This window comes from Schistocerca gregaria, chromosome X, assembly GCF_023897955.1.
Source record: "Schistocerca gregaria isolate iqSchGreg1 chromosome X, iqSchGreg1.2, whole genome shotgun sequence".
Classification (NCBI taxonomy): domain Eukaryota; kingdom Metazoa; phylum Arthropoda; class Insecta; order Orthoptera; family Acrididae; genus Schistocerca; species Schistocerca gregaria.
Genome location: NC_064931.1, coordinates 175325666 through 175353491, shown reverse-complemented (window position 1 = coordinate 175353491; position 27826 = coordinate 175325666). Strand labels below are relative to the sequence as shown.

The 27826-nt window shown below is 38.4% G+C and overlaps 1 protein-coding gene across 4 annotated transcripts in view; it reads right to left on the bottom strand.

Moving 5' to 3' along the window:
- The window catches only part of LOC126297385 (uncharacterized), a 305076-nt gene that overhangs the window by 133984 nt on the left and 143266 nt on the right, over positions 1–27826 (bottom strand). For all 4 annotated transcript variants that reach the window (XM_049988116.1, XM_049988117.1, XM_049988118.1 and 1 more), the window contains 3 exons: positions 15740–15905; positions 8413–8599; positions 6223–6270 (listed from right to left, as the gene is read on the bottom strand). In XM_049988116.1, the coding sequence (XP_049844073.1) occupies positions 6223–6270; positions 8413–8599; positions 15740–15905 (401 nt within the window). The remainder of the gene's footprint in view (positions 1–6222; positions 6271–8412; positions 8600–15739; positions 15906–27826) is intronic.

Sequence of the window (27826 nt, the reverse complement as noted above, 5' to 3'; positions counted from 1 at the left end):
TCTCTCTACTATTCCACTCCCGAACAGCGAGCGGGATAAACGAACACCTAAACCTTTCTGTTCGAGCTCTGATTTCTCTTATTTTATTTTGATGATCATTCCTACCTATGTAGGTTGGGCTCAACAAAATATTTTTGCATTCGGAAGAGAAAGTTGGTGACTGAAATTTCGTAAAAAGGTCTCGCCGCGACGAAAAACGTCTATGCTGTAATGACTTCCATCCCAACTCGTGTATCATATCTGCCACACTCTCTCCCCTATAACGTGATAACACAAAACGAGCTGCCCTTTTTTGCACTCTTTCGATGTCCTCCGTCAATCCCACCTGGTAAGGGTCCCACACCGCGCAGCAATATTCTAACAGAGGACGAACGAGTGTAGTGTAAGCTGTCTCTTTAGTGGACTTGTTGCATCTTCTAAGTGTCCTGCCAATGAAACGCAACCTTTGGCTCGCCTTCCCAACAATATTATCCATGTGGTCCTTCCAACTGAAGTTGTTCGTAATTTTAACACCCAGGTACTTAGTTGAATTGACACCTTGAGAATTGTACTATTTATCGAGTAATCGAATTCCAATGGATTTCTTTTGGAACTCATGTGGATCATCTCACATTTTTCGTTATTTAGCGTCAACTGCCACCTGACACACCGTACAGCAATCTTTTCTGAATCACTTTGCAACTGATACTGGTCTTCGGATGACCTTACTAGACGGTAAATTACAGCATCATCTGCGAACAATCTAAGAGAACTGCTCAGATTGTCACCCAGGTCATTTATATAGATCAGGAACAGCAGAGGTCCCAGGACGCTTCCCTGGGGAACACCTGATATCACTTCACTTTTACTCAATGATTTGCCGTCTATTACTACGAACTACGACCTTCCTGACAGGAAATCACGAATCCAGTCACACAACTGAGACGATACCCCATAGCCCCGCAGCTTGATTAGAAGTCGCTTGTGAGGAACGGTGTCAAAAGCTTTCCGGAAATCTAGAAATACGGAATCAACTTGAGATCCCCTGTCGATAGCGGCCATTACTTCGTGCGAATAAAGAGCTAGCTGCGTTGCACAAGAGCGATGTTTTCTGAAGCCATGCTGATTACGTGTCAATAGATCGTTCCCTTCGAGCTGATTCATAATGTTTGAATACAGTATATGCTCCAAAACCCTACTGCAAACCGACGTCAATGATATAGGTCTGTAGTTAAATGGATTACTCCTACTACCCTTCTTGAACACTGGTGCGACCTGCGCAATTTTCCAATCTGTAGGTACAGATCTATCGGTGAGCGAGCGGTTGTATATGAGTGCTAAGTAGGGAGCTATAGTATCAGCGTAATCTGAAAAGAACTTAATCGGTATACAACCTGGACCTGAAGACTTGCCCGTATCAAGCGATTTGAGTTGCTTCGCAACCCCTAAGGTATCTACTTCTAAGAAACTCATGCTAGCAGATGTTCGTGTTTCAAATTCTGGAATATTCCATTCGTCTTCCCTGGTGAAGGAATTTCGGAAAACTGCGTTCAGTAACTCCGCTTTAGCGGCACAGTCATCGATAACAGTACCATCGGCATTGCGCAGGGAAGGTATTGACTGCGTCTTGCCGCTTGTGTACTTTACATACGACCAGAATTTCTTCGGATTTTCTACCAAATTTCGAGACAATGTTTCGTTGTGGAACCTATTAAAGGCATCTCGCATCGAAGTACGTGCCAAATTTCGCGCGTCTGTAAATTTTAGCCCATCTTCGGGATTTCGCGTTCTTCTGAACTTCGCATGCTTTTTCCGTTGCCTCTGCAACAGCGTTCTGACCTTTTTTGTGTACCACGGGGGATCCGTTCCATCTCTTACCAATTTATGAGGTATGAATATCTCAATTGCTGTTGCTACTATATCTTTGAATTTGAGCCACATCTCGTCTACATTCGCATAGTCAGTTCGGAAGGAATGGAAATTGTCTTTTAGGAAGGCTTCTAGTGGCACTTTATCCGCTTTTTTAAATAAAATTATTTTGCGTTTGTTTCTGATGGATTTGGAAGAAATGGTATTGAGCCTAGCTACAACGACCTTGTGATCACTAATCCCTGTATCAGTCATGATGCTTTCTATCAGCTCTGGATTGTTTGTGGCCAAGAGGTCAAGTGTGTTTTCGCAACCATTTACAATTCGCGTGGGTTCGTGGACTAACTGCTCGAAATAATTTTCGGAGAAAGCATTTAGGACAATCTCGGAAGACGTTTTCTGCCTATCACCGGTTTTGAACAAGTATTTTTGCCAACATACCGAGGGTAGGTTGAAGTCCCCACCAACTATAACCGTATGAGTGGGGTATTTATTTGTTACGAGACTCAAACTTTCTCTGAACTGTTCCGCAACTGTATCATCAGAGTCTGGGGGTCGGTAGAAGGAGCCAATTATGAACTTAATTCGGCTGTTAAGTATAACCTCCACCCATACCAATTCGCACGGAGTATCAACTTCAACTTCACTACAAGATAAACCACTTCTGACAGACACAAACACTCCACCACCAATTCTGCCTAATCTATCTTTCCTGAACACCGTCTGAGACTTCGTAAAAATTTCTGCAGAACTTATTTCAGGCTTTAGCCAGCTTTCTGTACCTATAACGATATCAGCTTCTGTGCTTTCTATTAGCGCTTGAAGCTCAGGGACTTTTCCAGCGCAACTACAACAATTTACAACTATAATTCCGACTGTTCCTTGATCCAAGCACGTCCTGTAATTGCCAAGCACCCTTTGACATTGCAGCCCACCCCGTACTTTCCCGAGGCCTTCTAACCTAAAAAACCGCCCAGTCCACGCCACACAGCCTCCGCTACTCGTGTAGCCGCCAGCTGAGTGTAGTGAACTCCTGACCTATTCAGCGGAACCCGAAACCCCACCACCCTATGGCGCAAGTCAAGGAATCTGCAGCCAATAAGGTCGCAAAACCGTCTGAGCCACTGATTCAGACCCTCCACCCGGCTTTGCACCAAAGGTCCGCAGTCGGTTCTATCAACGAAAAACTCAGCGTGTGATGAGCTTCAAAACAAAAAGGTTAACTGTAGAGGAGCGAAGCTGAAAGCAGTTGTTGGGCTTGAGAATCAGACGTCGTTTCCAAAAGCAAAGTGTCATTGTGTAAATGAGCAGTATTTCACAAGACTGGCAACTGCACAAATGCCTTTCTGAGTGATAAATGGATTTACTGTTGCACAGACTGACCATCTGAAGTACTTGAAACCATGAGAAACCATGGTGCAGCTGGCATTTAGTAGACATAGTGTGAAGAAGATGAGTTTCAAGAGAATCCCCCACGATTGCCAGCATCTATGATGGCACGCTCCTTCCAACTGGGGTCCCCCCCTCAGAAGGGGGTGCACCTGCCTTATGTGATTTTTCACAACTCAGCTCACACCACCTGAACACCTGACAAGAGGGACCAGTTGGCAATTTGGCAAGGTAGCAGCTCAGGCAATCAACCCTCCCTGGGCATGGCCTGCACCTGGGGGTATGTGCGAACCCTACCTACTGACCCGGAGCTGGGAATTATGCTTTAGCCAGTCACCTGTTACGTGTCAGACAGGTGTGCTGGCCTTCAGGAATGCAAAGGCAGGAAGAAGAAAAAGAGGAACCTCAAACACCGAAGCAGAGGAAGAATAGGAGAAGGGGTAAGAAGAAAGATAAAAGTAACGAAAAACAGTGGAGAGAATGTTCTGATATCTGCTGCTGAAAATGCAGAACACATTTCCAAAAACATCCAAGACATGTTCCCCAAGGGAGGGGAAAAAGAATAGCACGAGAGTAGATGTGCAGCATGGAAGGGAAAAGATGCTGCGAAGGCTGGGGCCTTGTGGTAGCCAAACATGAACCTGCCAAAGAGTGGCGAGACCCCTGAGGTGATAGTTATATAACTGACAACAACAGTTTGCACGACATAGTTCCAACTTGGGCAATGTTCTGCAAACTTCCTGAGAGACTTCACCAAAGCCTATATATCTTTTCATCTATATACAAACCTGGCTTCTCCAAGTTCTCCTAAATAAACCTTTCAGTAATAGGAAGGTTGTCACGTGGGCAGCACTATAAGTTCACACCAGTACCAAGTCAGTAACAGAGCACTTCTCACTTTTGGCTCCAGCTATCAAGCAAGATCAGAGTTCAATGTTCTGTAGACAGTGTAGTCATTAGAAATGGAGCACAAGCTCAGGGTATGAATGAATGGGGAAGTAAATCAGCTGTGCCTCTTTCAAAGGAACTGTCTGGGCATTTGCCTGGAGCGATTTAGCAAAGCAACGGAAAACCTGAATCTCAATGGCCAGGTGGGGATTTGAACCACTGTCCTCCCGAATGCGAATTCAGCATGCTAACCACTGTGCCATCAGTCTTCCAGTTAAAATTACGAATCTTCTGAAAGGTATACCAGTATGACACCTGCACAAGCTCCAAGATTTTATTTATATCATCCAGCCCACCCAGTAAGAGATTGGTTAAAGCTTTAAAAACATGGATCCGCTTGTGTGTTCATGTTACATATGAATCTATAGCTCTTCAGATTTGAAGCATCTTTACCCTGTCCTTTTTTAAATTTCTGTGGCTCTTGGCGTTTTTCAGATCTCCAGAATGCAACCCAGTGAGCTTGTGTGACATAGCATGATGGATTCTTCCTATCAGTTTTTCTACTCCCATACATAACCAAATGTTTTTGTTAATTTTTATCTAATTTTCAATACATTTATCTGTTGACATCTACATGTGAATCTCAAATTCTTATTTAGACTTAATTTTAATTGAATTTATTATTCAGATTTCTATTTTGATTGTTTTGATTTCATTCGTGTAATTGTTTTTCATTAGGGCACTTATAGTTAGAAAATACAGTTACCTGATGTTAGTACTACAGTTCGTCACACACACAAAATCTGTGAGCTAATCAATATATTTAAGAAAAGTTACCTACGCCATTCAAAAGTTAAGCATTCTGTCTTTCCTGTAGGGTATTTTAAATGAACTAAAACTAAATATTTTCTGAAAATCTAAACTTGAATTTCAGAGCCACTGCCAATTTCTATTGCAGATTTCCTCACTAACACTGTTAGATTCTGATCTTTGACTATTTATCTGGGTTAACAGTTTCATAACGTGTAGTTCTTCAGACTGAGTATCTTAATCAAATTCACTGCTGATCAGATGCTTTATTCTCTCTTTTAGATAAAGCCATCACTGAATACAGCCAGCTTTCACCTTCCTCTTCCTTTCCAAAAGTCACAATATTCACCTGTAGCTGGTTGATACATAATCTGGGGATTGTTAATATGTGACACACAGATATATCCATACTAGCACAGACATCTGCCTTTTGAGCTAAAACTTTTTTCTAGTGTAATGAACACACACACACACACACACACACACACACACACACACACACACACACACACAGAGAGAGAGAGAGAGAGAGAGAGAGAGAGAGAGAGCAACCCAAATGCAAACATCCATCACTACAGCATCTCTCATAGACATGATGTTGGACGGATCATATGCAGAGATAAGAGCTGTTTGACGAAGGGTTTTACGCGTGGTTTTGGCAGGTTATGGTCACTAGCATGTGTGGCAAAGAAATGAGTGTTACACACAAACATGGGTGGGCGTGTATTACAAAAGAGCAGTATATCAAAAGCTAGGAACATCTCTGTGGTGTTACATTTGTGTATGTGCCCCATATCAATCAACTACAGGCGAGTAGTGACCTTTCCTTATGTTTTATTATTTCCATTTTGGAATTTATGTTATGTACTTATTTGTGCTGTTTACAGTTTGTTGTCATAAACGTGAACTAGCAACAAATTTCAGCTGTTTTGTTTTCCCCTTCCAAATGCAAAAGCTGAACTAGGAATTTGGCAAGATTCTGAGTCAAACTTAGTGACCCGAGCTTACTTCTTAAGCTTGACAGGGCTACAAATTATGGCTGGTCAATTTTAGCACATCACACAAATACCAAGGATGCAGCAATGTCTCTAACTGCAAAATATACACATCGTTCATTTTTACTGGTCTTTTAACTTCACTTTCTGTGTATTGAAAATGTCTCCATCCAGTATCCACAGTGTTTAAAAAGGAATTAATTTCAATCTTACAGGTTTCATAACGAACAAGAGAACAGACCCATGCATGTTATAGCTATATAATAATTGATTTACACGGTGCTATACTTACAAACATCTGTCACAGCATATCATGTAACCATCATCATGTTGGAAATTGCTGCAAAATCAATACATTATGTCAGAGGTCAGGTTTGGACACTGCACTGTTAAGTAATGTTTAAATATTTGGTTTAATTAATCTCAGTAACAATAAAAATGCTACATAATTTAATCTCCAAATAGAAAAGTAAAAACTAACACACAATGTTTTTCACATTTTAAAAGGAAAAATACAAAAATCCATTTCTTCCCGAGAGCAGTATTTGTTACACTAAATAAATGAAAATAGCAACTGTTCTGCTCAACTATGGAGACAGCATGAAGTCAGTTTTACTGTTCTTTGAGCAGAAGGTGCATCTGAGTTTTGAGGGCAATTTCAGAAGCATGGCTTTTACTGACAGCAGTAAAGAAATTCAGAAGTAGGTAGAATCAAATGATTTTTATATGATGGACTGTTAGTGTATGTATCATCCAGTCTATCATTGCTACTTTTATGCATAGCTTTCATCACCCATTTTCCAGCACCATTAACCAAAATTTTTTATTTTATTTTTATTTATTTATTTTTGCAGAAGTAACAATGAGAAAGAAAATATCTGTCCTCACACCTGAAGTGGCATGAAATGACACCCCACTGTACCAAGTATATCTTCATAACAATCCTCTTCATCTTATTACAATATTGACATTAACTGATAAAATAATATTCATCAATTATTTCCCCCACTTTTACTGTTTCTACCTCTTGCCCATCTGCCGATAGTGTGGCCAGGCAGTCATTTGTTCCAAAATTAAGATTGTGCTTGTGAATCTGGCTTTGGGAAGCACTATAAATTTTCATATACAGGTTCCTCAAATTCACAGCAAATTTGTCTTCATTCTAAAAATTTTGCATACTGTAAAACTGTTAAGACGTCTCCTACAGAAGACAACAGCAAAAGCATAAATCATTGTGAATCCTCAAACATACAAATTTACAAGGCAGTAGTAAGTACAGTAGCCAACAGCATTGAGGCCATGGTAAAACCGGTTCCCGTCAAATCGCTGAAGTTAAGTGCTGTTGGGTGGCCATCTGAGTCTGCTGAGTGCTGCTGCCAAGCGGGCTGCACTCAGCCATTGCGAGGCCAATTGAGTAGCTACTTGACTGCATAATAGAGGCTCCGGTCACGAAAACTGACAATGGCAGGGAGAGCAGTGTGCTGACCACAAGCACCTCCATATCCGCATCCAATGACGCCCATCAGATGAGGATGACACGGTGGTTGGTCGGTACCATTCGACTTTCTGAGGCCTGTTCAGATGGAGTTTAAGAGTTTAGTTTTGGTAAGTATAGCAGCTAATCACAACAAATAAAGAATTTCATTGAACTCCATAGAGGACTGAAGAAACAGTTTTCTGTAAACATTACTAGGAAGGCAGAAGCAGCTACCTCTGTCATTTAGTAGTAACTAAGGCCAGTATTCAATTTCAGTTAATCGGTACAAAGAAATTTAAAAAAAGAGAGAAAGAAAGAAAGAAAACTGTGGAGCAATCTGAATATCATTATCACTTCAAACAACAACTTCCTAAGACAGCTTTCCAAGAACTAAGTTAAAGATAAGATAATGTGTGTGATGTATAAAGCCACTACGTTTAAACCTCTCTGAACTGTTTATTGGACCTGCTCTGTAACATACAATACAATGAGCTGAACACAATAGTGTGCCTTCCCCAATTTATTAAGTACGACTGCTCACTTTTTTTTATCCTTGTGGTGCACAATTTTCACTGCAGTGAACAGTTTTTAAAGGTCACTCCTCTGGTGTTCTCGGTCAGACATGAGGTTGCAAATGTATGCATGGCACAACACCAGAAGGGAGTGCCAGGCTGCAGTGGATGGAGTGCATTTGCAGCCTCAGGACTGACTACCAACACAGAGAAGTGACCATTAACAGCCATCCACTGTAGTGGGTTAACAGCTTGTAGTTTTTATTATTGTGGGTGATGATTTATTGCAACAGGGAAGCTTTAGTTTTTGACAGATATAAAATTGCTGTTGCTATACTGTTGATGCTGTATCGACAATTTTGTCTCTTGATGAAGAGATGGCGAAAAAAATAAAAATGTGCAACAAAAATTAAATAATGTGTTTATTTGCAATGCAGCACAATAAATTCAATGAAAGATTATCTACAATTGAATATGTATGTAAAAGACTTACCACACACAACGTGTAATACTGTCCTCTTCATTCCCTTCGTCCTCAGGAGCCGTTTCGGTTTCTTCGCCCAGAGGATCTATTTCACGCTCACTGCCACTGCTGATTGCACTATTTGTCTCATCATCATCATAATCATCATCATCATGAACAACAACATCTTTCAGCTTACGTACATTCAGCAGGAAACCTATAAGCAAATACTTAATATTTGTCTGCATCATTCAGATTTTGTATTAACAAACAATGTACGAAAAATTACAAATTATAACTTTTTTTGTAAATTTTATCCTTTAAGGTCTTGTTTTCATATTTGTTGCACTCTGGTTTAATTTAATTATTGCAAAAACAAAAAATATATACTTTAATCGAACCATCATTTAGTGGTCCAAATCATTTAGTCTTATTTGTAGACTATCATGAATGAAAAACAGAATGAGACTTCACAGGAAAGACGCATGTAACTACTTATAGCTGATGAAATGTTGAACTGAGCAGTAGCAGTAGTGGCAGGTAATACTACTACATAAATTCAAATTCTTTCTCCAATGTTTCATATCATTCTTGCATTTAAAAAATCAAATTAAGTAATCTGGTAGAATCAACTACTTACTGGTTCTTTTGTCTCATCACAATTTAGTGATGCCAGTCTTCAAAAATTATGTTAGAGAGGTTAATGGTTCATCATATGTCATTCAAATACAGATATATTCAACATTTTCAATTATCAGTTCAACACAGCACAAATACTCTTTCGTTATGATCCAGATCTCTAACAGGATAAATATGTTTTGTGCCTTCTTTTAATAGCAGATATTAAGCACAATACCAAATATAAAATAAGATGATAAAAATCTGTACATTTTAAAATAGCATTGGTTACTTTTGAAACATAACTTTCCAGGATTTTTTTTCCCCAGAAATATTTAAACATTTAGTGGTACGAGCCCTCCATCACAAAAATGTCATTTTTTTTTTATAACAAACTGTGCAGTATGATACGTTTTATTTCTGCAATCAAAACACACGGCAAGCTTTCCAATTTAGCCCAGCTGGCTTCATAGATGAAGTTAGCGCTCCCTGCATGAAATGACAGAAGTTAATACAGGGGCCGCCAAAGAGACCTCCCATATTTGGAGAGGCTGCTGTACGAGTGGTGGTGAGGTTACTGATGTGGAGGAGGTATCAATCGATTGTGGTGTTCAGGCCATTTCCATCAGGCATAATGTCTTTTCTTTTCTTTCTAAGTTGAAGACAGTACGTATTTTCTTTGGCCTTGCAAAAGCATTTGGTTGTGCAGACCATGCAATACTTTTGCATAGTTGGAAAATTATTGTCTTAAAGAAAAAGCACAACAATGGTTCACTTCATACTGCACAGTACAAAGCATAAGGTTGTCAACAGGGAATGTAAAGAGGTAATGTAAATAGGTGGGTAATGTAAAGAGGTGGATGCCAAAGATATCTGTTCTGGATCGAACGTTTTTCTTTATGTGTATCAAAGATCTGCCACTAAATATAAGTGGTTCAAAAACTTTTCTCTCTGCAGATGACAAGTATTACTACGGACCTGCCTCAATAGCCATGCATGTTAAAGCAACACTTCTGGGATGGTAAGTATGTGCCAACTCGGGCAGATTAACAGCGAGGGTCAGGGTCCTGGCCAACCTGGATGTGGTTTTTAGGCAGATTCCCCACATGCCACTAGATGAATAGAAGGCTGATATGTGAATACCAGGCTGGCACGCAAGTTATGATTCAGTTATATGATTTGCAAACATTTAGAAACCTTCCGATCACTCTCACATGAATGACACAAGACAGTTGGGGTACACATATTCTATCCTGGGGGTTATGAGGTGCATCTGGCCATCCTTTAAAATTAACCATGCCAAATCCATTAATCACCCTGCTGACCCTGCTTTAATGTGGGTCATAAGTGCAAGAAGAAGGAGGAGGAAGTGTTATTGTGAAAGATATGGAGAATAACATACATGATATAGCTAATAGGGTAATCAGTAACATTAACACATGGTTTTCAGAGAACAAATTAACACTTAAACCGTAACAAAAAACAATGCCCACAGTTTCTGATATTGAACTCTTGGAAATGCGAACATTTATTGTTCAATGTTGGTCAAATAGTAAAGTCTACCATTTTCATTTCTTAGGACTGAGGGCAGGTGGAAGACTTTCTTGGAAGTATCTCATTCAAGATCTTGTGCAAAAACTGGATGCTGTTATCTTCACTTATAGAATTATCGCCACTGTCTCTAACATTGAGACACAAAGCTTGTCTCTTTCACACTACTATCTCTATGGATTTATTTTTGGGGCACCCTTTAAGAATGTTCTTGGGGATAAAACACTTCTTAGGAAAGGGCAGTCAGACTTCTCTACCGCATAAGTTAGTGAACTTCATGTAGGCCGTCATTCAGGTGTCTCGAAATTCTATGTCATTCCTGTGCATACATTCCATTATGGGATTTGTTGTTCACAATAATGCCTCATTCAGAAGAAACTGCAAATATCATTCAGCAGCCACTAGACGGAAAAATGATACACACTTGAATAACGCTTCCTTAAGCACTGCACAGTAAGCTGTGCACTATCCAACAAGTTTTGTTTTCAATAAGTTTCAGCACAACTGAAACAAAATGAGTGATAAGCCCCACATATCAACATTCAAGTTGAAAGAATTTTTTTGGCACACACCTTCTATTCTGTACAAGAGTTTCTTGCAGTAGTTGACAACTTTTTTCTGTAACGTATTATTTATCTGTATATCCTTTTAAATTTTGTCATTTTTTGTTAATTATTTTATTTATAAATTTTCAAATCAGCATTCTGTTCTATGTACAGACTCATTTCATGACCAAATTGCAGTGGCTTTCTTGGTCTCATGGAACCTGATAGACAGAGAAACAAATAACTATATAAAATACTTGACTTAATCCATTACTAAGAGATGTATGCTACTGATCACTTCAGATAGCTGCCTTGAAGCAACTGTGTACTGCATCTATTTGAAAGTTTCAAATGAACTGCTAATGGAACCAAACAACAGAGAGTGCATCAGTAACATCTCACAGTGTAATCGTGGCACTGAGAAACAGACATCCATGATTGGAATTGTTATTAACTAAGTGCAAAGCCAATGTTTTCAGTGCATGGGAGCCCCCATCCCCCTTGTGGGCTACATTGTGGCCCAATCAAGTCATAATGCTGATATATATCTAAAAACAAAGATGATGTGACTTACCAAACGAAAGTGCTGGCAGGTCGATAGACACACAAACAAACACGAACATAAACACAAAATTCAAGCTTTTGCAACCAATGGTTGCTTCATCAGGAAAGAGGGAAGGAGAGGGAAAGACGAAAGGATGTGGGTTTTAAGGGAGAGTGTAAGGAGTCATTCCAATCCCGGGAGCAGAAAGACTTACCTTAGGGGGGAAAAAAAGGACAGGTATACACTCGCGCACACACACACATATCCATCTGCACATACAAAGACACAAGCAGAAATGTCTGCTTGTGTGTGTGTGTGTGTGTGTGTGTGTGTGTGTGTGTGTGTGTGTGTGTGTGTGCGCGCGTGCGCGCGCGAGAGAGAGTATATACCTATCCTTTCCCCCTAAGGTAAGTCTTCCCGCTCCCGGGATTGGAATGACTCCTTACCCTCTCCCTTAAAACCCACATCCTTTTGTCTTACCCTCTCGTTTCCTCTTTCCTGATGAAGCAACCGTTGATTGCAAATGCTTGAATTTTGTGTGTATGTTTGTATGTCTATCGACCTGCCAGCACTTTCATTTGGTAAGTCACGTCATCTTTGTTTTTAGATATATTTTTCCCACGTTGTGTGTTAAGGGGAAGACATTGACCGAACACCTGGAGATTCTGTTTTCTTTATCTGCTGTGTCTAATGCTCAAACAACCTCAAATTCATAATGGGTGGCTAACATCACTCATTTTCATTGTTCGTATTTTATCCTGGATTTTTCAGTCTCATATTAATGTTACCTAGTATCACGTTTACCAACAGTCATGCTACTTAATAAAATTTCTGACAATTGTTTAGAAATTGCACAGACTTACGAATACAATTTTGATAAGTGACCATTTGAGCAATTAACACATTTTAGTTCCATAACTAGCTTTGCCACATTTACTACAGTTCTGCTGGTCTTTACACCATCGGCATTTACAGATATTAAAGACAATTAAGCACAGAAAATGTAACTGGATGTACTCTACCAATCAAAGGGATTTGAAAGTCAGTAAAAGTAGTTGGCTCCCCGAATCTCTATGCAACTGCTTTGTACTCTCTTTACTTTTGTTATACCATCACTGTTACTCACCTTACTATTATTACTATTGTATGCTTCAGCTCAATCTTATGTTTTTTTCTCCAGCTGTCTCTTTCTTTCCCAGACCACTTTATTTTCATATAAATCTTTGTAATAGTTACATAATAAGCTGTCAGTTTTAATACCACCACCAAAATTGAGTGTTTTATGTATGACTGTGACTCTTAGAGAAGTTGGCCAGTATATTTATTTTCAATCAGTAATGAAACCCAATTTTTGAATCATGTCAATGATTTTGTTGAGTTGTTGACTTCACTAGCTAAATCTACTTTGAAATCAGCAGCTATTATGACTCAGTTCTTGGTTTCTTTGTTAGTTTCTGCAATAGACTCTGGAATTTTGAGAAAAATAGTTTGATATTTTTGTAGCTGAAATTCTATACACTGACAGAAGTAAAGTGGATTACTGCAGGAATACCAGCATCTAGTACAAGAAATAGACAGGTACAGAGGAAACTGAAGCATAACAAAAGTCCTAATTTGTTACCTATATAAAAAAATTACAAAAATATTTTTAAGAAAGTTGTAAAGGCAGTAAAAGAACTGGTAAATAACAGATTTATTCTGGATAGTGAAAACAAATCAAAGACACTGTGGCCAGTGATCAAAGCTAGAAACAGGCACTACAGCTAGCGGCCATGAAATTTCCAAAATCAAGAGGGAGGACAAAAGTATTGTAAATCCTGCTAAAATTTCAGAGCTCTTCAATGAAGTCTTTATAAATGTAAATGTATGAAACATTAATGTAGAAAATCACACAGATAAGGTAAATTTCTTTGGCACTGAGGAATCTGAAGGTGAACTGTAGAGTACATTCAACAAAACTACAGCAAAAGATATATAGAAAATGCCATTCTCGCAGTAAAAAGTTAAACATCAGCAAGATGGGATGGAATGCCAACAGAAGTGTTAAAGGGGGTCTCTAAAACAATTATCTAGCCACTATCCACAACAGTAAATCAGTCCTTTGAAGAAGCCTGCTTTCCAAATACTCTGAAGTATGGAATAGTTAAACCCCTATTCAAAAAAGGGACAAAAGAATATATGGGGAAACTACTGCTCAATCTCTTTTCTTCCATTACTATCAACAATATTTGAAAAGGTTGTCACAGTACAAATTCGAATTTCATACGAAAGTTTAATACAATTTCACATACATCAGTATGGGTTTCACAAAGGCACATTTTCTGCTAGCAATCAGTTTGTACACAAAAGTGGTTCCTCTCTAAACAACTGCCTGTATCTCTATACTCTACAAATGACCGTGAACTGCAAAGCAGAGGGTACGTCCCATTGTACCAGTTATTAGGGTTTCTTCCCCTTCCATTCAAGTGTGGAGTGTGGGTAGAATGACAGACTGAATGCCTCTGTGCATGCAATAATTATTCTGATCTTATCTCGTGATCCCTATGTGAGCTATAAGGGGATTGTAGTATATTCCTAGAGTCATCATAAAAACTGTGAAGCACTGCTTGCTATTCTCTAGAAAAATATTGAATTAGGGGCACTATATTACAGTGGTTTAAGTCCCACCTAACCAATCAAAGATAAAGAGTGATTATAACATCAGAGAGAGGAAATTTTGCTCCACAAAGAAAAACCATTTCACAAGGTGTATCCCAAGGTTGGGTCTTAGGACCCATTCTGTTTGTGTTTTGCATAAATGACATGCTGCTTAATATTGAGTGCCGCTCAGTTTTATTTGCAGATACATCTGTAATCATTAAAACTAACAGTACTAACTAAATTCCTCAAACTGTCATCAGTACCTTAGAAAAATTAGATGGGAATTAGATTAAGCATGGAAAAACTCAGTTAATGCAGTTTCAAAAAAGTATTTGCAGCAAGTTAGCTGTGCGAAATTCCTCTGAATGCAATCAGATAAAAATTTATCATTGGGTTCAAATATACAACACCTTGCAAACAAATTAAACAGCCAACCATTTGCAATGGTGATACTGTACAATGCTATCAGCTTGAAAATAAGGAAAGTAGTACATCACAATTACTTAGAATTAGTAATAAGGTATGGAACTATAATTCGGGGTAGCTTGAGTCATATGCCTTATATATTAAAACTTCAAAAAAACTATAATAAGAAATATGAACACTGTAAAAACTGTAAACAAATTTTTGGATTCTGACAAGTCTCCTGAACACAAATTCAATGTTATGGGACAATAAACTTCGACTCTATTCTACTCTATTCTATTCTCTGTACCACAAGATGATGTAACAATTCATTCAATTGTAGTTACTGAAACATGTACAAAGTTTATGTAACACTGGGGTGACTGCTGTCCAGCTCCCAATGCAAGAATCTGGGTACAATAAAACCATACCCAACCAGCATAAGGCGAGCTGCCTAAGTTGCTTGTGAATTAACATCATTAGGAACTAGATGGAGCTTTAAGATCACTATGGAGATGGGAAGGGTTATCATGATAATATTAACTAGGTACATCAGCATCTTGTACAAAGGAAACCACTTCACATTGTAACATCATCAACCTCATGAAATCTTTGAAAGGCGAATTAAAATAGTTTATTTTTCCTACGCTCTGAGATCTTTCTGACCAATAAATAGACCTATTTCTTAAGAAACTTGCAGGACCAAGATCTGAGCTCAACAGTTAAAATTTATTAAAACCTTTCTCACAGCTATTACATAGCATTATCAAATAACTTAGCTATTTTAAGTATTATAATGATGGTGATCCCCCCCTCCCCTCAATATACCAACGAAGACAAACATTTTTATGTAAGTAATCACAATTATTATATTTGATCAGAAGAGCAAACGATTGTGTGCCTGTTTTTCAACGCTTTTCTTCTGGAGTATACAGATTTGTTACCTAGCATTATCCACTGTGTATACACCTTTTCATGTTGAACACAACTGAAATCAGGCAATAAGCTTGTTACAGCTGTTTCCAAGAGTACCATAGTCCATTAATTTCCTTACCTTGACTATATGAGGGACCAATGGATGAGCTACTACCAGCAACTAGGGATGATCCTGCTCCAGAATGAAGAGCATACGCAGTACTATGTCTTGAATGTTGAATCAGAGCAGCTTGAAGCTGTGGACTCGGTGGAGGTGCACCATAATTATGATCCTGAAGTATATACTGAAAGGGAAAAAAATACTGTGATTTGCAGCAAGATACAATATAAATAGTAATTTACCAATATACAATGCTGTCTGCTGTTATATGTAGTTTATTTCTTCATGTGGATCACAGTTTCCAATGCGGTATTTTTGTTGCAGGAAGCAAGTTATTAGTGATCAAATTTAATTCCACTGCACTAAATATAAACTTCGGGGTTTGGTCAACAAAGCTTCATAGTAAATATAGTACAACACCACACAACACTGAAAGGACCACAGTCTTTAAACAAGAATGCTACCTGACTGAATACTTAACGTAAAAATTTTGCACTCTTTCTACCATTTCATAGTAAGGTATTGTGGTGTATCTTTCCAAGTATTAATACAGTAGAACATCGATAATCCAACTTCGAATGGTCTGACTCCCTGCTTAATCAGACCTTACCATTTCCGGTGCCTGCTTAAATACTCAGGCCGTTACAACAGTCAGGTCTGAATTTGTCAACGACTCATCATCTGTGATATGGATCAGTAGGTAGTTGACTATTGCTTAGTGCGAAAGTGTGATTAATTTTAGTATGAAATAACTTGTTTCTAACTCGATCAATGGGCATTATTGTGCACACATTTGTTTCATAAATTAGTGACAGTGTTTTTCTTACATATTAAAGTATGTAAGACTAAGTTATTGCACCAACTAAACACAAACATGTGATGCTGCCTTTATAAATGGATATTGAGCCCAGTGATTTGAGTAAGTGGATCAGGACAGCTGACATTACCTGCACAATTAACAACTGAATCACTGTCACTAAATCGAACAATCAATGAGAATGAGAAAGATAATGCTCACAATGAAAACAATGAATCTACAGCTTAAGTATCACATGCTAAAAACACATTTGATATAGCCCTTCAATACACTAAACAAAGTTCTACGTCCATGACAATAGACATTTTATGGATTAGGGGAGAAAGAGAGAGAGAGAGAGAGAGAGAGAGAGAGAGAGAGAGAGAGAGAGAGAGAGAGAATCATCGTCTGCTAAGCAAATAAATATTACAGACTTTCTTGTTCTGCTTAAGAACAGAACATTTTCATGGTGTGATTTCTCATATTTTAAACAGTGAAGTACAAATCAGCAGTGTCAATGCAGCACTGTAATAAGGTATGTAAAGATGTTTAACTCTGACTCAAGTCCGCCCCCCGTAGCTGAGAAGTCAGTGAGACAGAATGTTAATCCTAAGGGCCCAGGTTCGATTCCCAGATAGGTCGGAGATTTTCTCCGCTCAGTGACTGCTGTTGTGTTGTCCTAATCATCATCATTTCATCCCTATTTACACGCAAGTGGCCGAAGTGGCATCAAATCGAAAGACTTGCACCCGGCGAATGGTCTACCCGACGGGAGGCCCTAGTCACACGACATTTACATTTACTTTGACTCACAGTAACAATATCTTACCACACAATACAAACATATATTACAGTACAGTCAATGCCGTACATTACACATTCATGGAAGATTTTTTTGTGCGTCATCGTTTTCTTTTCATTTTGTTACTGTTTTAATGTCTAACAATATTTTAGACAGAATTTCTAGTTGAAAATTAAAGTTATACTGTAATGTTTTGTGATGTTACGGTTCAATAAAAGTGTACCTCTAATAATCCAACCTTTTTCGCATTGACCATGCTCCCGGTCTCATAGGTGTTGGATTAATGAGGTTCTACTGTGCCTAAATATTCTATTTCAAGGAAACACACACACACACACACACACACACACACACACACACACACACACACACAAACTGCATAAATTTCACACAATACAACTAATACACAACTGTGAATGCTTCTCTGGTTTCATATTAAGTTTCATGTAATATACACAAAAAGAAATGATTTCTCATTTAATATATCTCGACATTAGGTTAAGCAACGAGGCTAGCCATATTTCATCCATAAACAGCAGACAGTTAAGTTAATCTGATACAGTCCTAAGCACCTTACTATTAGTGTTAAGAACGTTGAGATTTCATATGTGATGAACAATACACAAGCAAAGAGAGAAATGAAAACAACACTGAACTTAAGACACTGCCACTGTCTGTATGTTGCACATTAATCCTGTCATTATTAAAAGCTACACAATCTTACAAAGCACTACATTTTCTAGTGTAATTGTTGACTCAAAAGAATTCGGAGGCTCAACAGGAGCCGCCAAACTTAACATTCTTTCCCAATGGCATTTTTACTGTAACCATGAATAAGTGTGTTGATTTCTTCATAATTGTACTGAGTATCTGATTCCATCGGTGTTGCTGTTGCACAGTACCAGTACCTTTCATGTTATTTGGCTACAGTTAGGATCCAGTTACGATGCATGACACATTACCTGCTCCCCAAGTGCAGTTGTTCTTTCCAGACATATATCAGTCTAACAGCCGACCTATGTCACGAGTGCAGTCACATGGTATGAGGAGGAGTGCCTACACCGCTCCCAGCATTGGAGCTAATTTTGTGGAGCAAGAATCATTAAGCTATTCCCAAAAAGATACTTTAATTATGTCAAAAATCATCATCATCATCATAAGCGTGGACGCTGGTGACAGGTGTACTCTTCTGACATTACAAAGATCAACACCGTGATGCTTCCCACATAATCCCCCCCCCCCCCCCCCCCCCGCCTCCAATGATCCTTCTGGCCTCTCATCTCACTAGTTATATAGTCTCAACCAGACTGACCACAAAACAGCAGTTCCTACACTACCTGCTGACTGCTGTCTCTCCAAAACCCACCTAAAGAGTGGCTTATTTGGCTCTTTGGTTCAGGCAAACATCTTTGGCCTTCCATTAATTTGAATAAAATACTGGATAACAGTTCCCCTCTCAACATCCAGATCACTGGTGTGGACTGACGCAATGCCGCCCAGTCAACTGATGGCATCTCCAGATGTGTTGAAAGTTTATAACTAGTTGGAAATTCTATACACAGTAATCAACCAATCCAGTTCACTGCATGCAGAAATGTTACCAGACAAGGGAACGCAACAGGGACTGCATCAGCTTGGAAGCTGGCAGGTGATATGAAGATGTCACACAATATTAGTCTGCCTTCAGTCCTGTTTAATATAGCAGGATACACGAAGCTACTACTGGCCGCTTTTCACTTATGTGCACAAAAAACAGCCAGAAGGATCAATGTAACTGTTCAATACTCAGTTACTATTATTTCACTTATTCATTATATTAATATTGCCTCCAACAATTACAAGAACACTACATTTCAGTTACAAAACATTTATTTACATAGTCTCTGCTACAAAATGACTGGCACAACTGTGAGATGAAGCTCAACAGCAATGTTTAGAACATAATACTTTTATTCAAGCTCAATAGCAATGGTTAGAACATAATACTTTTATTGTCACTGGTGTAACAGAAAAAAATGTCGTGCCTCTGTTGCTATCTTGTCACTCTACAAATATGTGCAGAGAAGCCAAAATCTTGTATGTAACTGTGTGCCAATATCTATGTAAAATCCATTTTGGTTCTCATGTACAGAATGAAACTGTGTGACACTGTTTCAGTGGAAAAATAATGAACGACAGGCCACTGTATAGTGTGCAATTTATCTTCAACTCATGCAATACCCTTTTGGAATACATTATAGCTGTATGACCACATACAATAATCTCATTACCCATGTACATAACCAGCATTATTGTTAACTTTTGCAATATTGAACAACATTATCATCATCTCCAAATTTGTAGATGAAGCATATAGCTCTTGAAACACACTGACATGTACCGACATAGCACAACTGGTCTCTGTAGGATGTAACAGGACCATGTAAAAATAACAGATGTCATAGGTGAAAGAAGTAGGGGTTGTAAAAACATGTAACAACTGGCTTTCAGCTCAAGGACATCAATATTTATGAAACAGGATACTTTGTAAACAAACTGTATGCAATAATTATGAGTGAACAACTAGCAGAAATATTCCATATCAAGCACCACAAGCCATTTATATGTGATGGACAACTGAGATGTCACAGTGGGCCAATTCGTCATCAAAATTCTACAGGGGCTATCAGGTGCATACATAAATATACTTGTGAACAATATTGTTCATGGGAATGGTCATTGAATGCTAATGAAGATGCACAGCTGACCACGTCTGCTGGGAATAAAAGGTTTGTCTTCTCTAGTGAATCTCTTTTCTCTGTTTTGTGCTGGTATGAATGTATGCGTAGTGCTGTTCAAACAGCAGAAGAAGAACACTGCCATGACTTCTGGAAGAAGCAGCTGATGGCAATAACATCAAGGTTTGAGAAATTTATGCAGGTCAGTATATGAGATAACTAGCTTACACCAAGTTGGGATCTGCCACTTTCTTTTATGGATACTGCAGATTCTCTCTACAAACTCATTCATAAATTCACAGTTGCATATAATGCAAACTAACACAAGCTAAATTTCTCCTCTGAAGTTGACTGTATCTATTAGAATAGCCATACAGCCAGTAATACAGCTGGAAACGTATCGACACAGATTGGCAAAGCACATGCATAATATGCAAGTGTTCTCCTACCCATTGAAATCCTTAGACGTGAATCTATGTGAATATGTTGGACAACTTCAAGTGTCATACTCATTCTCTGCATCCTCTATCAAAAATCTTACGGTTATTATGCATAGCTGGCAGTCAGCAAGCTCTCAAACATCTTTAATTATCTTCCATTATCTTAAAATTGTCTGTATAACATCCATTACGGTAACTGTAAATACTGTTTATTGGTCAAAAACATTTATTGTGTACATATTAAATGATTGGGAAATATGGCAAGTGGAAAAATTGATAACTAAAAAAAAAAAAACCTCATTAAAGTGAATCCTACAGAACACAATGAATCCTACAGAACACAATATTCCAGGTGGCATGGGATTGGTAAGGCCCATAGGAACCTCAGAATAAACACGAGCTCATGGACAGGCATTCACAACTGTGCTGGCTAATGAAAATGAAAAAAATACAATCATTTTATTTTAGTAAAGGTAAAGTAGTCATCAATCTGAAGACTAGTTTGAATGCCACAGTGCTTTACTAGGTTTGATCCTATTGGAGGTGGTACACCCTTGGCTTCTGCAGGTATTTGAACTGAATTAACAGACAGTTTAACATTGATTTCAAAACCTAGTGCAACTTGGATTTTTTACAGAAACATATAACTGCAAGATGTCAAGGATCCTAGGAGTGACATCTGGGTTTGTGATTGGACACTAATCAAGTGAGCCACCAAGCCATTTTATTATGTTTGTGAAACATGATATTTATTTTCATTCTAGAGGGACAAAGTACCTGGTTCAGAGGTTCAGCTACCACAATATCAAAACTTTTTCCAGTGTTGGTTTATAATACTTTCTATTCTCTCCATGGTGGAAAATTGTTGTACAAAACAATAAATTGAACCAAATTTACAAAGGTTGTCCACAACGTAAGTTCCATTTCTATTTCTATCCACGGCAGCACTACGATCGTAGTTCCTAGCATGAGCGGCAGTTACTCCGACACAAGGAAAAGAAATGTACACCATTTGCAGACCGCTGCTGCCGAAGTGTGCTTTGTAGTCCTCCTTTATAATGTCAGCCATAATTGAAATGCCGCCGCGTGTCAAATCATATCTGTGATTCATTTTCTAAATGCAAAGAAAGTTAAAGCAAATTAAATTCATCGGTATATCTGTGAGGTTTACGGACAAAATGCTACGAGTGATTCAATGGTCAGAAGATGGTTCAGACTGTTCAATGAAGGACATGATCAAGTGCACGATGCAGAACGAAGTGGATGCTTGTCTGCGCTTACTGATGAACTGGTTCACACAACTGAAGAGAAGATTAAGCACAACCATAAGTTTACATGTCGTGCCCTTGCTATGGAAGTTCTGCAAATCTCATGATCACTAATTCATGAAATTGTTACTGAAAAACTGAAATTTCGAAAACTTTGCTCACATTGGGTACCCAGAATTCTTACTGAACAACACAAAAAACAATGGATGGGCAGTGCACTTCAGTTTTTGGCATGCTACAATGAAGAAGGCAATGGTTTTCTTTCTTGGATAGTCACGGGGGATGGAACTTGGGTATCGTACGACATCCCTGAAACAAAACAGCAATTGATGGAATGGAACCACACTTCATCCCCAACGAAGCAAATCTTGACACCTCGAAAAGTCATGTGCATCCTTTTTTTGTGACAGAAAAGGCATTTTGCTGATTATTTTTTACCAAGAGGCCAACCAATCAATGCACATGGTTACTGCAAGACCATTAAAAAATTGTGCCACACAATACAGAACAAGCGCCGAGGATTACTGTCAAAAGTTTTTTTTCTGTATTTGTACACGTTTGTTTTATATAACCAAACGGAACTTACTTTGTGGACATACCTCGTAGATGTTACGTCAGTAGCATTTCTTTGTCAGTTGGTATTATCGTGACATGTAAGTCACAAACAAGTTCATGGTGCTAAAACATCAGTTCTTTATTACAATGAGAATTATCAGTAATTGAAATGGCAGAGACGCACTATGCGGTGAAAATGAAGAAAAAAAAAAAAAGAGTACAAAATAATTACTTTTAGTTTCTGATACGATACAGACCTTGAAGCATTCTTTCAAGACTCTAATGAACTTTACTGTGTGTTAACTTTTACTAGCCCCTTAACATTTCTTTACATGCCATTTCACTGAGGGTAAAGCAAATGTTCAGTTTCTTTGCCTGTGGCTCTGATATGACGTATGCTACAGCTTCTGAGCTGATTATTGTGTCTCAATATACAAAAAGCGCTTGGTTGTATGTTCTGATATAAATACTGACAGCTATTGATGAGAAAACCAGGGGTCACATTTTCTTTAGCTTATGTTTCAGGAGAGATGTTTACATACATTATGAATTTTTTATGTCAAGGAGCCAAGGCCAATAAGACACAAAACCCACAAGTTTGCTGTTGTGCAAAAGTCTGGAGTAATTTTGTTGAAAATTGTTTTCTGCTTTACTGTCCAAGACAAAATATCACAACTGATGAGCAGCCATTTCCCACGAAGGGAAGATTAGGAATTACATGCCTAATAAATTAAATAGTGGCATCAAATTTTGGTTCACCTGATGTAAACACCAGATATTTGTTCAACACACCAGTACATACCTGAGAAAAGGACGAACATCGACCAGAGAATCAAACATTTTCTTAATATGCTGTCACGAAGCTTATGGAATCCATTCCTAAGAAGGGAAAGGAATGTGACAACAGATATTTTTTTCACATCTTTGCACCTTGCTAAAATATTAAAGAGTAAAGGTATAAGTGTCGTGCACACACCCAACAGTTCAAGAAAAGAAATACCAACACTAGTAAGAATATCAAAAGCACCACCATATGAAATTACCGTAATGAAGCATGGAGCGAGAATCTTGCCCATTTATAATGGAAAGAAAAAGAAAAATGTTCATGTCCCTAGCATGCTTCATTATTCAAATCATCATCCAGAAACTAGAATTTTTGAATGAAACCAGATCTGAAGTGTGTATACTGGAGCAGATGGTTGAAAATACTTAATGAAAGCAGCTTCATGGAGATGGGCAAATCAAGTGTTTTCAACTGGACTCTGCAGGAATAATGCATGCATTCTTTAAGGAGAAGTTGTAGCAACAGCTATCAGCTGTATGCAGTTTCTGTAGCATTTCAGTCAATAACTAAGACATAAGCACTTGAAAAATAATTGCCAAAAAGTGTTTCCTGCAATCAGCAGGTGAAATAATGGAGATGAATCAGTGAGTAAGTAATGTTGGCAGCAATGCAGTGTGTCAAAATGCAAGAACAACACAACTGATACATGTGACACCAGGAACAAACCCGTGAACAAAAAAAAATGTGACAGTAATCTCAAAGCACTGCATTGGTTGCAACTAGTACTCACAATAATAAGGAAACACAATTTTATTTTCTAATGTAGTCTATTTCAAAATGAATACAATCCCAAATAAAAATGATAACTACTAATGAAAACAATGTGCAGATTCAAAGTCTTTTCATAAACAAAGTTCTTTTTTACAACTACACTTATCAGCCACAATATTATGACACCAACTTGCTACCATCAATATAAAACCATCCAGGCAATAGCAGTGTCTCACAAGCATTTTGAAAACTGTGTGACTAGTCAGGTGTTTGGAGAGTGCTGTCGTGAGTGTCTTGATCATGTGGCGAAACAAAGCCTGGATACTGTGGGGCTGGGTGGCCACCCCTCATTACAGACGATGGACGTCATAGGCTGGACAGAGTGGTAAAACAGGACAGGCAGCAAACTGTGGTGGAACTAACATCAGGCTTTAATGCTTGGCAGAGAACAAGAGTGTCTGAACATACAGTACACTGAACACTCCTGACAATGGGTCGCCACAGGTGACGATCCATGCATGTGCCAATATTAACACCATGATAGTGGCAAATATGACTGAAATGGCTATGTGACCATCAACACTGATGAATACCAATACCTTCTTAAACATGCCGATGGGACGGTGTGAATCTGTCGTCTTCCCCAGTAGAACAGCTTCCTGACACCTGTACTGCGGGACGAAGACAAGCTGGCAGTGGCTAGATTAAGCTCTGGGGAACATTCACTTGGGGATCCATGGATCCAGTGCAGCCATGCAAGGCAGCATGTTGGGCAAGGAGTATCATACATTAGTTGCAGGCCACATACATCCACTCATGATGATCGTTTTTCCTGACGGAAATGGCATTTTTCAATACTATAATGTGCTATGTCACAAGGCCAGGAGTGAGGTGGAGTGGTTCTAGAACACAGTGGTCATTTCCAATTGATGTCCTGCCCCTCCCCCCCCCCCCCCCAACTCACCAGATCTGTACCCAATTGAACACATCTGGAATGTGACTGAATGTGGTGTCAGAGCTCATCACGATTATCCCCCCCCCCCCAGAATTTATGGGAATCAGGTGACTTCTGAGTGCAGATGTGGTGCCAACTCCTTCCAGTGACCTACCAAGGCCTCATTGCTCCCATGCCAAAATGTGTTGCCGTTATTATCCATGCAAAAGATGGACATACTAGCTATTAATTAGGTGGTCATAATATTCTGGCTGATCAGTGTAATTAGAAAAATGGATAACTTTGCCACTGTGGTTAATTTGATCTCTGTCCCAATTTGAGGCAAATAAAAAGTGAGGCAATTCTAGTGTTAACGATCAGTAGATTCTTTCCTTAAGCTAACAAACGTAAGTTATTTAAATGCCTTATTATATCAACAAGAAAAGCCAAGCCCACTATCCATTTATTATCTCTCAATGTTAACTCAGCCTCTACTTTAACTTCCATTAGGAAGGGGATTTTTTTCTGAATCACAAATACACCTTACCAGGCACCTGTAACATTAAGTCACAATATGCTGTTTCCACAACATTCGAAAAGCCTTGAATTATTGTTGAACGTCTGACATCATAAATACTCAAAAAAAATGTACTATGATTTCATGATGTGTGGAAAGGACCAGCCAAGCCAGGCAGCTTGTCACATGCATCAACAAGTGCATGAGTAGTCAGCACTTGCAGGCAATCTTATCATCATGGGCAGATTTGAAACAGCCTCCAAAAGATATTACCTACACAAATATTACAATTATAATACAAAATGTATTCTAAGCATAAACTGTGTCAGAAAGATATAGGAAAAAATAGTGTGACTCAATGGCTGTGTGGGCACGGTAAATCCAAAGGTTCAAGGTCCAATCCCTTATACATCCTAACTTTGCCATGCTTAGTTAAGAATTACTGTGTATAAACTAATCTTCATCTAGATGATAACTTTATACTTTGAAGTATAAAGTGTTCTGTAATAAAGTGAAAACACCAGATACACTAATAATATTCTGATACACAAATAATATGCCGAGACACAAATAAAGGAGTGACTTACGTGTCACTGTGGTGAAATACATAGCAATCTAAGAAGTGAAAGAAATTCTCATTTTATTTACATTCAATGAAAGCAAATAAATATCCACAGATCATCAGCTCCAATCAGCACTGACCATCTTCAGATCTAAATAAAAGTATAATGTAAGGGGAATAAAAAAACCAGTATAACTTACATCTGAAAAATTTCACTGTTGACTGCTATCAATAATTTATGGCTATTTATTCATGATCACTGAAGTAAAAAGAAACATTTCCAAAGGAATGTCAGTTGCTTTATGTCATCAGAACTCATGATGCTCTGACACACACACACACACACACACACACACACACACACACACACACACACACACACAAACTCATATCTATCAATTTAATCTGTTTTAAATACTTTTTATCATACTTTTTATTTGAGTCACACTTTATATTACAAAAATTACTAAGAACAGTACAAGCATATTTCCATACAATAACTTATAATTTTTAACTGCTTCAACAAAGGCATCAGACTGTTCTTTTATCACCCTGCATTTGCTGCTCTACATTATTTGATGCATTACCCACTCTGTAGTGCATTCTGTCATGGGAATGTGCAGTCATTTCATCCACAGAGTTTGTGAGTTACAGTCACACATTGCACACATCCTGGACACCAGCACACCAAGACAGTGGTCTCCTCTGGCTCAAGCACAGGCTGTCACTGAGTAAAACATGCACATGCAGAAAACATGCAGGAAAGTCCATTGTGGTACAAGGGCTTGTTGTATCTTCAGAGTGTAAATTGTCAAGCAACATATACAAAAATTCCAGTATGATGGAACATGCCTTTATTACACCTGACACTCAAGTACATTCCTTCGACTTGATAATTGTGAAAAGTCTTGCCAAGAAAGGATATGATCATCAAATGTTTTGTTTACCTCTCCCTAACACCATTAGAAGAGAAAGGCAATATCAATACAGTATTTACAAATAAATGGATATTTTGCAACCTATGTTATGGGGAATGCCCTGCACAGTTGCCAACTGCCCTGAATATGAGGCTGGAAAGTTTCAGGCACAACTTTACAGTGTTCACATACGAGTCACTGAGAAACAAAGGTGATGTTTTGTAGGAAGACAAAATCTGTTCTTGCAAAAAATGGAAAATAGTCTTCCTTGGAAACTGAAACTCATCTAATTCTAAAGGGAATTTTATTGCCTTCAAATGTTACACTCATTAGATTTTTGCTCCAACATAAACAGAATGCTTGAAAAAGATTCACACAATTTCACTCCTACATGAAGGGAACTTTTGCATTGAAACTAAAATTTTACCTTTGCACTACTTATAAGTTGCCAATCTGTGTGACTGCTTGTAGGGAATCTTTCTGGCGTGGCTATCTAGCTAGCTACTAGCTAGCTTGTTGGTTCATCTGTTACCCATACAATACAGCATTGCACCTCCTACAGCTCAAAGCACTTTACAGTGGCACCAGCAGTTTCGAGAAACTGGTTATTTATGTAAGGGGAAATTCACAGGTCACCTCTATATGCTCACTTAAGACACAGAGCACAATCAATAAAGTTTTGTGTGTAGTCCACAGAAGTCTCTTCCTTGTGCCACCCAATAGTTACGCATTTATTTATTATATCTGAATCTGGCATTTTTTATCCCTTTTTTCCAGCCATGTTTGTCTTTTAAACTAAACCAGATTCCACTGTTGTAAGTCCTTTCTGATGGCAACAAACAACATGTAGAGTTCTGCAACTTCATTCTCTACATGGAGATGGAAGACAACAATTTTCATTCACATTTAGTGTTCAACAATGAGTGGAAAAGTGAACCAACAGAATGTAATAATGTAGGGAACATGACAGCCACGTGACATAGCACAAGACTTTCGAAAACTTCAAGTGTTTTGCGTCATTTCATGAGAAAATATATATAGG